At 47.5% G+C, this 14354-nt stretch overlaps 1 protein-coding gene across 1 annotated transcript in view; it reads left to right on the top strand.

Annotated features, from left to right (window-relative positions):
* Positions 1-13394, top strand: part of RAB44 (RAB44, member RAS oncogene family) — a 29791-nt gene extending 16397 nt beyond the window's left edge. The window contains exons 10-16 of the mRNA XM_065404429.1: positions 731-825; positions 2232-3466; positions 4379-4460; positions 6283-6397; positions 10711-10812; positions 12011-12087; positions 13307-13394. Of these exons, the coding sequence (XP_065260501.1) occupies positions 731-825; positions 2232-3466; positions 4379-4460; positions 6283-6397; positions 10711-10812; positions 12011-12087; positions 13307-13394 (1794 nt within the window). The remainder of the gene's footprint in view (positions 1-730; positions 826-2231; positions 3467-4378; positions 4461-6282; positions 6398-10710; positions 10813-12010; positions 12088-13306) is intronic.
* The last annotated feature ends 960 nt before the right edge of the window (positions 13395-14354 follow it).

Genomic DNA, 14354 nt, shown 5'->3' with positions numbered 1-14354 from the left:
CCTCTCACACTGGCACTAACCCTGCCCTCCCACCATGCGAGGGGCTGACCAGCTGCAGTGGCCCCAGTACCACCAGAAGATACTGCTCCAGCAAAGCCTTCTGGGGCACGGCCGTGCTCATGGTGGAACCTTATCTCGTTTTAATCTTTCTGCATTTCTGAAACTAGGCAGTGCGAGGGATGGGTGAGGCCATGTAGGAGATGTACATTGCTCTGACGTTGCAGTTCCGGCTCTCAAGCCCACCTCCTCATCTCAGGCTCTAGGGCCTGAGATGCAAGGTCAAAGCAATGTCTACACAGCTATTTTTAGCATGCTAGCCCCATCCCTGCTTGCACAAGGCTCTCTCCCAGATGCAGTGTAGACAGACCCATAAAGGGAGTTGGTGTGGCCGACTGGATAGGATCCTGAACAAGGAGAGGAAAGAGTTGGGTTCAATTCTCAGCTCTACCCCTGATGGGCTGCAAGTTGCTTCCCCTCAGTTTCTCCATCAGTGAAATGTGGATGATGATACTGGCCCCTGTAAAGCACTTGGAGATCGATGGGTGAAAAGTGTTATGTAAAAGTATTTTTAGAAGGTCCATTCATCACGATCTGCCTACCAGAGGGAGGGGATAAGAGAGTTTATGCTGCAGAGAAAGGGCTGTAGCCAGCACAAGAGCAAAGCGATTTTTCCTTTTAAGTTCTCTCACCAATTATGTTTTTTCTCTCCCTTTTCCCCGGTTTGTTTAAGGAAACTTTGAACAAGGATAAAATATTCTGCTCTGAAATGTATATTAGACTTGGATCCCAGCAGAGCGATGATATACCAGACAGCTCCTGTCAGCCGTAAGTGGCACGAATGGAGGCGAGTTGTTTAGATAAGGCAGGATCAAAGGAGTGATGATTACCCCCCTGGTGATACCTCAGTCCTGCTCCATGGCGGCTATCGTGTTCCTCCCACGTGCTGAGGTTCTACTGAAACCCCAGTGGGACACTGCGTTGTACCTAGCACATGATGTGAGGGAACATTTTGCCCAGTGTATCTCATACGCTGAGCAGCACTGGAGGGGCATTTTGCCCTGATGTTCCTTGTATTTGGAGCAAATCTGGAGGGGCATTTTGTGCATTGTATCCCAAGAGAGAGAAGGGTGATTAGTCCATTAGTTTTTGGGTTTTTTTTTTTTTTGGTAGTTTCTGCATTAACTCATGTAAGATGCTGACTAAGTGGACAAAGCCCCCTTCCAGTAGCTAGTCCACAGAGAGGGTAATAGCCTACTGCTGCCACTGGACAATGGGGTTACTCTTTAGCCCAAGTGGTAGAGGCGTGAGAGGTGGTGCTCAAGAGGTTCTATCCCCACAGCACAGGGCATTGTTAACTGCACCTCCTTACCTACCTAGCAATCTCTCTGCCAACCTTTATCCTTTACAAAGCTCAGTTATTTTAATCGGATGCCCGTGATCATCCCCTTCTGCTGTTTTACCTTTGCATCAAGCCCTCATCATGTTTTACCGATAGGCCTCTTTATCAGTGGTTTGAGCCATTTACTTTTCTTTTAATCTCACCCAGTGCACAAGGGACTAAACAATAATCCCTCAAGCCAAGTGCAATTGTTTTTATTGCTGCATTAACATACATCAGGCGCGAGTAAGATGCCTCTTCCCCTCCCGCTTTACCCCCCACGCAGGGTGGGAGGTGAACTCTGCAGATGCACCTCGGAACTCTGGGTCTGCACTGACCAGGGGCAGCAACCAGGGGTGCATAGAAGGGTTGGGCATGTGAAGGGGACTTTGGGGTTGCTGGACTTAAGAACCTGGGGGGGGTCTTTACTCATGGTTTATGTTTATGAACCCTGTTTGCAGTGTTTTCGCAAATTAACACGGAGTTACTTCCCTCCTTTTATTAAAAGTTTCTTTTCTACATTCAGACTCTATGCTTGCAAGTGGGGAAGTATTGCCTCTCAGGCGCCCAGGGGCGATGGGTAAATTTTCCAGGTTACTGGGTGGGGGCTTGAACTGGTTCTGTGTTGGATTGATGGAAAGGAACCCCTAGATATTGAACCCAGCCCTGGCTGCTGCAGGTTCCACCCAGCAGAAGGGTTACATACAAGCACGGCATCCCTGCTCTCTGATGTATTTCACAGCACTGGTATAGTCTATAGAGCTCAGTGCAATGTAGTGTGTTTGCGTGTCCCATTATGGTCTTATTTTCTTTCTCCTGTACATAGCATATGCCATTGTATATTATTTTGCAGGGTGCCATACGGTATTTCATTTTCTCCTGAAGCTGATTCGGGACAGAGGACAAGAGTGATCTCCACAGAAGAAGACCCCTTCACAGAGTTTATGAAAAAGGGAGAGGCGTTCTTCCAGCAGGAATTTTCAGGCCAAAGCTCTTTGCTCAGTGAACTGAATGATGCAATAGCAGCTCTGAACAAGGTGTCTGAACCACAAGTACCAGGGACAGATGACCTACTGCTTGGGGATGCTTCTTTACAGCCAGCCAGACAAGGTGGGGATTCTGAGCAAAGAATCAAGCAGGTCAGAGATTCAGAGCATCAGGTGCTCTCAAGAAATGACAATGAACTGAAGGCCCTGCCTGAGGCACTTTCAGTCCTTTCCACCAATCAGGCTACATCCCAAAGAGAGGCTCTTAAACAGGGACCAACTCAAGCAGAACCTCATGCACAGGAGGTGAAGCAGGCTCGGGCTTCTGAGCCAGCAACGCAGGATCAGGCTCAAAAACTCACGAAGAAAGAGGTTGTTTATGCAGAGGTGCAGCCCCCTGCTGTTTCAGAGCTGGCAATGCAAGCCACCATTCACAAGCAGAACCCGCCAGAGGGAGGTGTTCTCCTGCCAGGTGTATCGCAGCCTGGCATTACAGAGCAGGCAGATGAAATTCAGAAGTGGGTATCAATGAAGAGAGATGTGGTCCTTGCAGATGAGTGGCCACCTGCTGTTTCTGAGCAGGCACTGCTGAAGGAAAAGTCTCCAGAAATGAAAGCGCCGGAGGAGAAGACATTTGAGCAGAGAGAGCCACCAAAACAGGAGACACCAGCAACTTATTTCCCTCATGTGGGAGCCCTGCACAAAGAAGGTGTAGAAGATGAACAAGAAGAAGCCCTTCTCAGAGCCAGCCAGCTGGGGGATACACTCCAGGCCAAGACGCAGCCCCAAAGCACTGGGAAACCAGAGGCGACACGGGCAGAAGAAACAAGAGGAGACATGGATATTTTTCAACAAGAGGAGAAGCAAACGAGCGGTGTGAAAGCGAACGAGGATGCAATCCCCAAACGGGGAGGCCAAGGGTCCCAAGCTAATGTGACACCAGAGCAGCCAGGCGGAGCTGCTAAAGCCACCACGGAGACCTGCCCTGATCCAGACCATCTTTATAACGTGTTGTTTGTGGGGGACTCAAACGTTGGCAAAACATCGTTTCTGTACCGGTTACACGAGAATTCCTTCAACCCAAGCCTAACTGCTACTGTAGGTAAGAATCCCACAGCTTCCATTAAGCATAAATACAGTCCTGTAGGGACATAGGACCAGGGGCGGCTCCAGGCACCAGCGCAGCAAGCGCATGCCTGGGGCGGCAAGCAGCGGGGGGCGATGTGCCGGTCGCTGTGAGGGCGGCAGTCAGGCAGCCTTCGGCAGCATCCTGCGGGAGGTCCGCCGGTCCCGCGGCTTCTGCGGCAATTCGACGGCGGGCATGCCCAAGGCGCGGGACTGGCAGATCACCCGCAGAGACGACGCCGAATCCGCGTGACCCGCGGACCGCCCGCAGGCATGCTGCCAAAGGCCGCCTGACTGCCGTGCTTGGGGTGGCAAAAAGCATAGAGCCGCTCCTGCATAGGACTTGCCCTGCCAAATCAAACCAATGATGGATTAAGTCAGAGCCTGCAGGAGTGGCCAATGGTTGATGCATGAGAGGAAGGTGAGAGACACACCTCCACATATTTAAGATGGATTTGTACAGATATACCTTGAGCTTGGGCACATTACCATTCTCAGGCCCCAATCCTGCAGTCTGATCTGTGCATGGGTTCCCATTGACCTCACTGGGATTCTGCAGCAGCAAGGGGCTGGCTGTGCGGACCGGACTGCAGGATCGGCGATAAACATTAAATAAAGCACCCAACCCATTGTACAGGGGGGCAATGGAGCAGAAATTCTCCCTGGTCCATGCACCGGTTAGCAGAACATGCCCAACTGTTACTCTTATTAGTCATCATAAAACTAACCAGACCTTTTTAAAACCCAGCCACTATTCTGGCATTTTAATCTGAGAAGAGACTATTGTGATCATCTAGGCTGGCCATAGAATATCACCCTATCACTCCTGCCCCATGTCCATATCTCATGGCTGAATTCTACCGCATTACAAATGTGCTGTATGCCCTAGGAATGGATTATCGGGTCAAAAACCTTTTTGTGGACAACAAGTGCTTTGCTCTACGCCTATGGGACACGGCTGGCCAAGAAAGGTAAGGTACAGTGCTGTACATACAAAAAAGAATGTGTACAGGGAAATACGTCTTTGGATAAGGAAATCCACATAAATATATGCTCACACAAGACGTTTGAAAGGATAAAGTCGAGATGAAGAATAAACATCCAAGCTCAGTGGGGCAGGACTGAATTTAGGGAGACCTTTAGTCCCCAGGGCTATCAGTAGGGCCCCTCTCATAAGTGCTGAAGGCCAAACCTTGGTACCACTCAACGCAAACTCCTGCCCATTTCAGAGAGGCCAGGATTTGACCCTAAATTCACAAATACGTGTGTGTACTACATATGCATGTGCATGTATATCTACTTAGTATCAGGGCCGGCTCCAGGCACCAGGCAACCAAGCTGGTGCTTGGGGCGGCACCTGGAGGGGGGCGGCGCGGCGCTCGGGCCGCCGGGGAGAACGGGGCCACAGCCGGGCTCGCCGCCCTCCCCCCGGCGCTCGGGCCGCCCTCCCCCCCGCGCCCTCCCCCCGGCCGCCGGGGGGAGAGCGGAGCCCCCGCCGGGGATCGCCGCCCTCCTCCCAGGGCTCCGGTCGCCCTCCCCCCCGGCACCCTCCCGCCGGGGGGAGAGCGGAGCCCTCGCCGGGGCTCGCCGCCCTCCTCCCAGGACTCCGGTCGCCCTCCTCCCCGGCGCCCTCCCCCCGGCCGCCGGGGGGAGAGCGGAGCCCCCACCGGGGCTCGCCGCCCTCCCCCCGGCGCTCTGGCCGCCCTCCCCCCCCACGCCCTCCCCCCGGCTGCCGGGGGGAGAGCGGCGAGCCCCTACTGGGGCTCGCCGCCCTGCGCTCTGGCCGCCGGGGGGAGAGCCGAGCCCCGGCCGGGGCTCGCTGCCCTCCCCCCCGGCGCCCTCCCCCCGGCCGCCAGGGGGAGAGCGGAGCCCCCGCCGGGGATGGTCGCCCTCCCCCCCGGCACCCTCCCGCCGGGGGGAGAGCGGAGCCCTCGCCGGGGCTCGCCGCCCTCCTCCCAGGACTCCGGTCGCCCTCCTCCCCGGCACCCTCCCCGTGCGGGGGGGGGGGGGGGGGGCGCCGCGGAGGCTTTTTTGCCTGGGGCGGCAAAAAAGCTAGAGCCGGCCCTGCTTAGTATATCAGGGTTGGAAGGGACCTCAGGCAGTCATCTAGTCCAACCCGCTGCTCAAAGCAGGACCAATCCCCAGACAGATTTTTGCCCCAAATGACCCCCTCAAGGATTGAATTCACAACCCTGGGTTTAGCAGGCCAATGCTCAAACCACTGAGCTATCCCTCCTTTGTGGATATATGTATTTGTAAACATATACACATAATATGTAGTGTGTGTATTTACTCTATTTATATATGTATATACATAGACACATACAAATATTTGTCTGTATTTTGTGTGTTTATATGTATATGGTATACACACAATATAATGTGTGTGTATTTACTCCGTGTGTATGCATATACACATACACACATAACTATAATTACCTGTTATCTATCTATAAACACATGCATACACAGTTAAGGCTCTGCAAAACTGTAATAAATTTTGAAATTTATTTCTGCCGAAGCTTTGCAACCCCCCGCCCATATTCTCCCCCAGTTTCACTTATCTATCAAACTTTGCAAAATGGTGTCTTTGCTTCACACCTTTGCAGGAGGGAATATTTGCATATTTTTGCACATTTGCATTTTCAGTTTTGTTACCATGGTTTTGCACAACCCCTACTTGAAACACACTTTGTATGTACTTGTGGTTTTTTTAAACCTCTGGATTGCTGTTAAAAATGGTGCAAAAAGACTATGTACCTAAGTGTAAAAAGCAAAAGTGCTTTCTGACAGGTACCACAGCGTCACCAAGCAGTTCTTCCGAAAAGCTGACGGAGTGGTGTTGATGTATGATGTCACTTCAGAATACTCCTTCGCGGACGTGCGGTACTGGCTGAGTTGTATCCAGGTAGGTATAATGGGTGAAATCCTGGCTCCATTGAAGGTAATGCCAAGACTCCCAGTGACTTCAATGGGACCAGGCTTCCACCCTATAATTCTTTATGCTTTATTAGTTCTTTCTATCTGAGAAGTTCCAAGTACTTCACAAACATTAATGAACTGAGACTCATTTCTCCCCTGAGAGGTAGGCGAGTATTATTATCCCCATTTTACAGGTGAGAAACTGAGGCAAAGAGAGGTAAGGTAATATGCCCGATGCTGCACAGTGAGTCAGTGGAGCACTGGGGCTAGAACTCATATCTCTGCTTTAGATACAAAACCATCCGGCCCATGTGAATGCTGTAACGGAATCATGATGGGCACAGGGTCAGATCCTTAGCTGGTTTAAATCAGGATAGCTTCATTGAAGCGACACCAATTTACATCATCAGAGAATCTGGCCCAAAGAGTCTACATGTTTCTTCACTCTGGCTTTTCCTTCCTTTCATAAGGGTGGGTGTTATGGACCATATTCTGCAGTGTAAACTCAGTGATGCTGTTCTCTTCAACTGAGTTACTCCAGATCAGTGGTTCCCAAACTGTAACAACCCGTGAACCCCTTTCACTAAAATGTCAAGTCTTGTGAACCCCCTCCTAAAAATGAATATTTCCAGGGATTTTCTCCTTTACCTGAGTATAAATTATAAAAAGCCGTGATCTTGGAAATATAAAAAAAAATGTATGACATGCTTATTACACACTATTTATTATTAGCAACAGAGGGTCCTGTGGCACCTTTAAGACTAACAGAAGTATTGGGAGCATAAGCTTTCGTGGGTAAGAACCTCACTTCTTCAGATGCAACCTCACTTCTTGCATCTGAAGAAGTGAGGTTCTTACCCACGAAAGCTTATGCTCCCAATACTTCTGTTAGTGTTAAAGGTGCCACAGGACCCTCTGTTGCTTTTTACAGATTCAGACTAACACGGCTACCCCTCTGATACTATTTATTATTAATTATTATTTATCATTACAGTATTTTTATTACATTATGAAAACTCCTCCAAGATCTCACTTTCGTAGCTTGTATCACTTTGAATAAGCCTGATATAAGACAAGGCTCCCATGTTTCATCAAGGAGTATCAGATGTGAAACAGCATAAAAGTATTTAAGAAGCCAACTCAAAGAGTTCCTCCTACACAAGCATTCAGGTCTTGAGCAGTCCAGGCAAATAACACACGTTACAACAAAGCTTAAACTTGTTCTTCATAATAATTTTAAAAACAATACTAGCTGCCTATTTAATTTTAAAAACAGCAAAAAATATCCACCTCCCTTTCCATTTCGTATAAGGAGTCTTGAAGTTTAAATCTCCTCAGTGTGATAGATATGCTTGCTTTGATCTGCTTCTCTCTTGGAAGTCCAGGGGCTCCAGGCTGCTGGCCCCGTGCTGCCCAGGGTCCCTGGGGACAGCTCTGTCCGCCATTAGGGAATTTTTTCTCCAGAACCCCCTGTAACATTTCGTGAACCCCCAGGGGTTCACGAACCCCAGTTTGGGAACCACTGCTCCAGATTAACTCCAGTGTGATTGGAATCTGAATTTGGCTGGGTGATAACTCTCCCCTCCTTCCTGGTTTTAAATGCACTAAGTTCAAGATAGGTTCTTCTGGGATGGCTACCCTGGATGATACAGCTGGTGTCAGAGGGAGTCCAATGGCAGGGTCATTGGATGCTCATTATTGCACTGGCTTGCTCTGTCTCATATATGTGTCTACACAGCAGGCAGGAGGTGTAATTTCCAGCACAGCTCGAGCTAGTACCTAAAAATTCCAGCATGGCCGCCGCAGAATGGGTAGGGGCTCGGGCTAGCCGCCAGAGTACAATCAATCCTGCCTGACTCCTTGGGTACACAGCCCGAGCCGCCATGACCACACTGTTTTTAGGCACTGGTTTGAGCAGAGCTAGTGCGTACATGTCTACTCACGCTGGGGATTACATCTCCCAGTTGCTGTGTAGACATACCCAGAGACATAATGCCATAGCCTAAGGAACTATTTAAATATATCTACCAGGCATAACCAGGAAACACGTCTGTCTGTTCAACTAGGAGAGGCGGTGAGCTTTAAAGTACGTCTCTACTGCAAAAAAGGAGTGTTCTTAACTTGGGTTAGACTGGCAGTGAAGCCATGGCAACTCAACTTTGAACTCTGGGCTTGAATTCATGCTGCTAACCCAAATTAAAGCCGAGTTGTCATGTCATCATTGCTATTTTAATCTGAGTTAGCTAATGTGGTTTAGTTAACCTGAGTCAAGAACACACCTTTTTTTGCAGTGTAGACATACCCTTAGCTGTTGAGTGGGGGACTGGAAACGAGAACCCCTAGATTCTATTCCCAGCTTGGTCTCGGACTTGCTGTTTGACTCTCAGTGAGGCACTGCACCGCTCCGTGCCTCAGTTTCCCAGCTGTTCAATGGGAGAGGGAGGGTTGTGAGGCTAAATTAATTAGTGCAAGAGGCTCTGAGATCTTTAAATGCTATATTCTCAAAAAGAAACACGTAGTCATTTTAGAAGACAGGGCCAAATTCTGCCCTGACCTAAACCTCATCAAACCCAGCTATACTCAGCCAGACTGATTGGGGGCAGAAATCAGAGCAGAATTGGGCCACCTATATTTTATGAATCATGTTTAGGATGAATATATTGGTACAAGAAAATAGTCAAGAGAGGAACAAGGGCATTGGTACTGGGACTATTCGTTTTTTGAAAAAGACATAAACAACCCATGTACTTGATGAAAAATGCCATGAAATTTTATCAGCCCTCAGTATCATTATCTAGACAGATTCACCCATGATGTAATCCCCATCAAACATACTGGAATGACATAAGGAATGAATTCGACCCATGTCTTATGCTAAGCTAGGAATGCGGATGGAAGAAACATTTGTGAATTTCAACGTATGCAGCTGTATCCGACCAGATCCTCAGATGGTTTTAATTGATGTAACTCCATTATGTCAATGGAGCTACACTGATTTGCATTAGTCTGCATCTGGCCACATGAGGTTTGGGATTTGCAGTAGCAAGTAACTGAAGAGTGGCAGGGTCTTTCTTTGGTGTCATAATAATACTAGCTCTTATATAGCACTTTTCATCCACAGATCACAAAGTGCTTTACAAAGGAAGTCAGTATTATTATCCCCATTTTACAGATGAGGAAACTGAGGCACAGCGAGGGAAAAGGTTACCCAGCAGGCCAGAAACTGGAATAGAACCCAGGTCTCTTGAGTCTCAGTCCAGCGCTCTAGCCACTAAGCAAAACTGTTCCATCAATATGGGCCAAATTTTGCCCTTGACCACACACTCACAGTTCCCACTGAAGTCTGCTGCAGGCACCTACATGAATATGAGTGCTAAATTGGCCGTATCGCTTATGGAGACAATGCAGTGGCTGCCAAGATGGGTGCTTTAAGAATTCCCTGTAGAACTATACCACTAACACCCTTATTCTTGTTTAGGGAAAAGTCTCACGGGTTCTTTAATAACCATGAAAGGTCACAGCCTTGATTTTGCATCTCATCCATGAGCTGGCTATAACTGGAGCAGGTGGAAATTTTTCAGATTATTTTTTTTTGTCAATTGGCCACTGGCATTGGCCACTGTTTAAGACAGGATACTGGGCTAGATGGAGCTTTGGTCTGACCCAGTATGGCCATTCTTATGTTAATTAATAGCCTTTATTCTATCATTCATTTATTTATTTTGCAATAAAGGTTCATTTTTTCCATATTTTGCACAATATTTTCCTGATGTTGTTTATGAAAACATTGTCAAAATGGCTATCAACTCTTTTTTGTTTTGATTTGGGGGAAATGAAGAATTTTGAAAATGATTTCTGTAGTGTTTTTTATTTAAAAAATTGCAAAAAAAACCAAAAGTTTGTTTTTTTTTAAAGAAAATGGATCAGCTCTGAACCCTGAGGAATGGAAACAAAGTCAGTTTTTTCATTAAATGTTTAAATTAATTTTTCAACCTACTCTGGGGTCGGTTGAAACTATTGCAACAAACTTCCAAGGGAAGTGGCGGATTCTCCATCTCTTCATGGCTTCAAATCAAGACCAGATGCCTTTCTGGAAGAGATGCTCTATCATGTAAACCCAAGCCCCAATGGACCAAATCCATGCAGGTCAGTGGGGTTACTCTAGGCTTTGCCCTGATGTGTTCAGAAGCTGTGTAGGGCTATGATTTGAAGAAACTGCAGATCCCATTATGGTCAATGGCAAAACTTCCACTGACTTCACTGGGGCCAAGATTTCACCCCACCTGTCCTGCTTCACAGGAAGGAGCAGGAGATGGAGTTGTCATCCTTCTACTTGGTAACAAAACAGACTGTGCCACAGAAAGACAGGTATCTACTGAAGAGGGTGGACGCTTGGCTAAGGTATGTGAACAGATCTATTGGCGTTTACCATCCATTTAAATTCTTTCACCGTCTTTAGTTGGCGGTTGGGGGGTTAAAAGAATAAAGCAAAATCAAGGCTATAATTAAGCCGTGGTGACTGACAGGATAGGCATTTCCTTCCATTAACGATTAGTGTGGGAATTGAGGACCTGAGGCAAAGCAGAAAGCCCTTAACTCATCGTCTGGTCATTAATTGCCAGGAAATGACCACAGAACCATATCTTGCGCCCTCCTGCTACTTGTGTTTTTGTCTCCTCCTGCTGGCCTTGTTTTAACTCAGACCGCGATCTGGCAAGCTATTCCCTGGTCCTCCTCCACTGAACCCCAGCAGAACAGCTTACAGGATCAGGGCCTCAGGCTGTAAGGTTTTTGAGGCAGGGAATCTGGCCCAGATCCTCAAAGGTATTTAGGTGCGTAATTCCCTTGATTTCAGTGGGAGTTAGGCTCCTACATGTCTTTGAGGATCTGGGCCTATCTGCACCGTAACATGCCAGCCACCTCTCCAGCACTATGTAAATAATAAAAGCATAAAGCAATTACTGAATCATCCCTTTTGAAAGATGCTTTATGTGTCCAAGCACTGATTCTTGTAACGGTCCGTGAGACGGACAAGTATCGTTCTCCCCATTTTACAGAACCCGGGACAGAGAGATGAAGTGACTTACCCAAGGACACACAGCAAGTCACTGGCAGAGCCAGAAAGAGAACATTCTAGCTGCCAACTCTGTGTTCAATCCACTAGGCAATGCTGCCTCTGTGTATGTCTATAGTATGCCAGGCTTTCCCTTGCCGTTAAAGATTAGCACTGAAGCCGCTGGGGAAGCTGGATTTCATTCTCAACATTCCTAAAACTTAATAATTACAATGTACAATTTTATTCACATATGAATTCCATATCGCAGCAGCAAGGAGACCCTCTGAGCCAAGCATTTCCAACAGATCACCACCTTTCCTCGTGTAATTAGTCCCTCGTGATTTTTTTTTAAATCCTATACAAACCATGATATCATTGCTCCAAATGCACCGACTCCCCCGTCTTTGGTTGTTTGATGATTATCTGGGAAAAATCATAGCACTTGCGCTCGACCTCTTTTAAATCTATGCAATCTATGGCTTGAACCTACCAAACAGTTCTGGAAGGGAAGTGCATTTGTGTGTGCCTTCTTGTGTCTTCCAGGAGTGTGAGCTCTTGTTTTATGAATGCAGTGCTGCGTCAGGCCACAAAGTCTCTGAATCCATGATTGACTTAGCCAGGTGAGCAGTGTGCCGTGGGATTGTTGACTGTCCTGAATTAATGGGTTGGGTCCTGATTTCCACTGCTCTTCTTCAGCTTTGCATGCTGAAGTGACCCCTGCAGCTGAAAGTTGTGTATCCCCATGCTCCATAGATAATGTACGCAGCTCCTATGTGCCCACCCAGGGCCTGTCAAAACTGGAGCTACACCAGTTTACCACAGCTGAGGATCCGGCCACAGGTGCAAAGATAAGAGTCTGTTCTAGCTGAGACAGGTTTTTACACTGCATAGTATCAGAGTACTTTCCAGTCATGTATTAAGCAACGTGACTAACATCAGTCACTTGTTTGTTCTCTCATCCTCTCCCCGAGCAGAGAAGCATGTGCAGTGGCATGGCTTGTTTTGGCAGGGGGGGTTGTTTTTTCCTTAAGTACATATGTTGGTCTGCATTTATGTTGGAGAAGACAAGCTCAGAGAAGTGCATCTTGCACTTGGTGTGGAAGGTGGTGAGGGCTGTGATGGTCTTTAGTTCATGGGGGAGTTCATTCCACTGTCCTGGCCCACAAAAATGGGCCCTAAATGGATTCTTCACTGGAATGTCAGGATGCACCTCAAACATTCAGCCCTGTAAAAGCAGGTTAACAAAACCATCAGTAGTATGTTTTTGTGCCTAGAACAGATTGTTGGAAGGAAGAACGGAATAGGGCATACCGGGCCCAGATCCACTTATGCTCCCCACTAAAAATGTCCAGTGTGACTTCTAGATGCTGCCAACCCAATCCCCTCCCCCCCATCACAGAATAACACGACCTGAGGGCGCCAAGGACCTTAGCTATTCCTCCTTCTCTGGGGTGTTGTGCGGACAGTAGGTGGCTAGCTGGAAGCAACAAGCCGGGCATCATTCTACCTGCTGTTGTCAGGTTTACTGCTTTGCCTGGAGACAGCTCGCAATCTGGGCTCCAATCCTCAGGATGTTGCTTAACTCCCCTATGGGTTGATTGACGTGAGCAGGTTTGTTTTGACTGTGGCTTGATTGAGGTTGGAATTTTCAATGGAGCCTAAAGGAATAGGTGCCCAAATTCCATTGAATTGCTGTGAGAGTCGGGCACGCAAATCTTTTCAGACCCTTTGAACACCCCAGCCCTACCCTTTACTAGAGCTTTCCACGACAGATGATGATGTAGATTCCAAACAGCAGGGCAATTAACTGGCTAATTCGTTTCATGTTTATCATGCCAGATCACTGAAAGCTCACGAAGACAGATTAAAAACTGAGGTGGTGGAGGTACCAGCGCCACCAAAGAAGAAAAGAGGTTGCTGCAGATGATTGAGAAACTCGGTGCTTTGATCAAAAAATACAGCCTGAAAGTATAAAAATGGCCCTCTCTTAACCTTCATCTCTGCTCCTCATGTCTGACTTTACTGATTCCCCTTAAGCGTTGCAGAACAAATGCAGTTATGAGGGAGTGAGTTGTAATCTGTCTCATTCATAGCTAATCTATTTCTCTGATTGCCTACCCCCACAGTATGTTAGGACCTAACACATTAGTGGGCAAACATTATTTCTTTCATTAAGAGATCAAAACTGTGCTCCTCCATTGCTGCTACTGATGCAAGAAGCAGAAAGAGCCCAGCTGGATTTTCAGATCTCAGAATGAGTTTTGCAGCCAGCAGACAGAAAAATCCTCTTTGAGGGTGGAATTCACTCTTATGCAGAGGGCCTGCGCAAGGCCTATGAATGTATCGCAGGAGATCTCACAATTGGGTTTAAGTGGTGCAGGCACCTCTGCACAGTGGTGAATTTCACTCAGAATGTGTAAACTCAGAAAATCTGATCCAGATTCAATTGAGAGAGAATACACAATATGCCTCAATCTCATTTTTACAGTCATTTTTCTGATTGCACTTTATAAAGTAGGTCATCAGTTTGAAGTGTCTTCACATTTATAATATCTAGCTTTGCCCTCGCCTACATCTCATATTGTACTACACCAGCGGTCAATAGAGGATCCCTACAAAAATGGCTGCTAAAACTGTGATTAAAAAAAACAACACATAGAAAGATGGGTAGAAGGTACAGGATAATAAAATCACTTTGGAGCGATGAGTCAATCGGATAGTTTGATCAGCGGAACATTTGTGAGTCTATCATTTTCAATGGAGGGTACTTTGAGCAATGGAACAGCCTCCAGGGCAATGGATTGTTGCATTAGAACAGAGGTTCTCAAACTGTGGTCCGCGAGCTCCATTCAGGTGGTCCGCGGATAGTTTCCTCTAAGGTACATGC

The sequence above is a fragment of the Emys orbicularis genome, chromosome 4, assembly GCF_028017835.1.
Source record: "Emys orbicularis isolate rEmyOrb1 chromosome 4, rEmyOrb1.hap1, whole genome shotgun sequence".
Classification (NCBI taxonomy): Eukaryota; Metazoa; Chordata; order Testudines; family Emydidae; genus Emys; species Emys orbicularis.
Note: the sequence above shows the minus strand (reverse complement) of the source record. Positions and strands in the feature narration are given on the sequence as shown.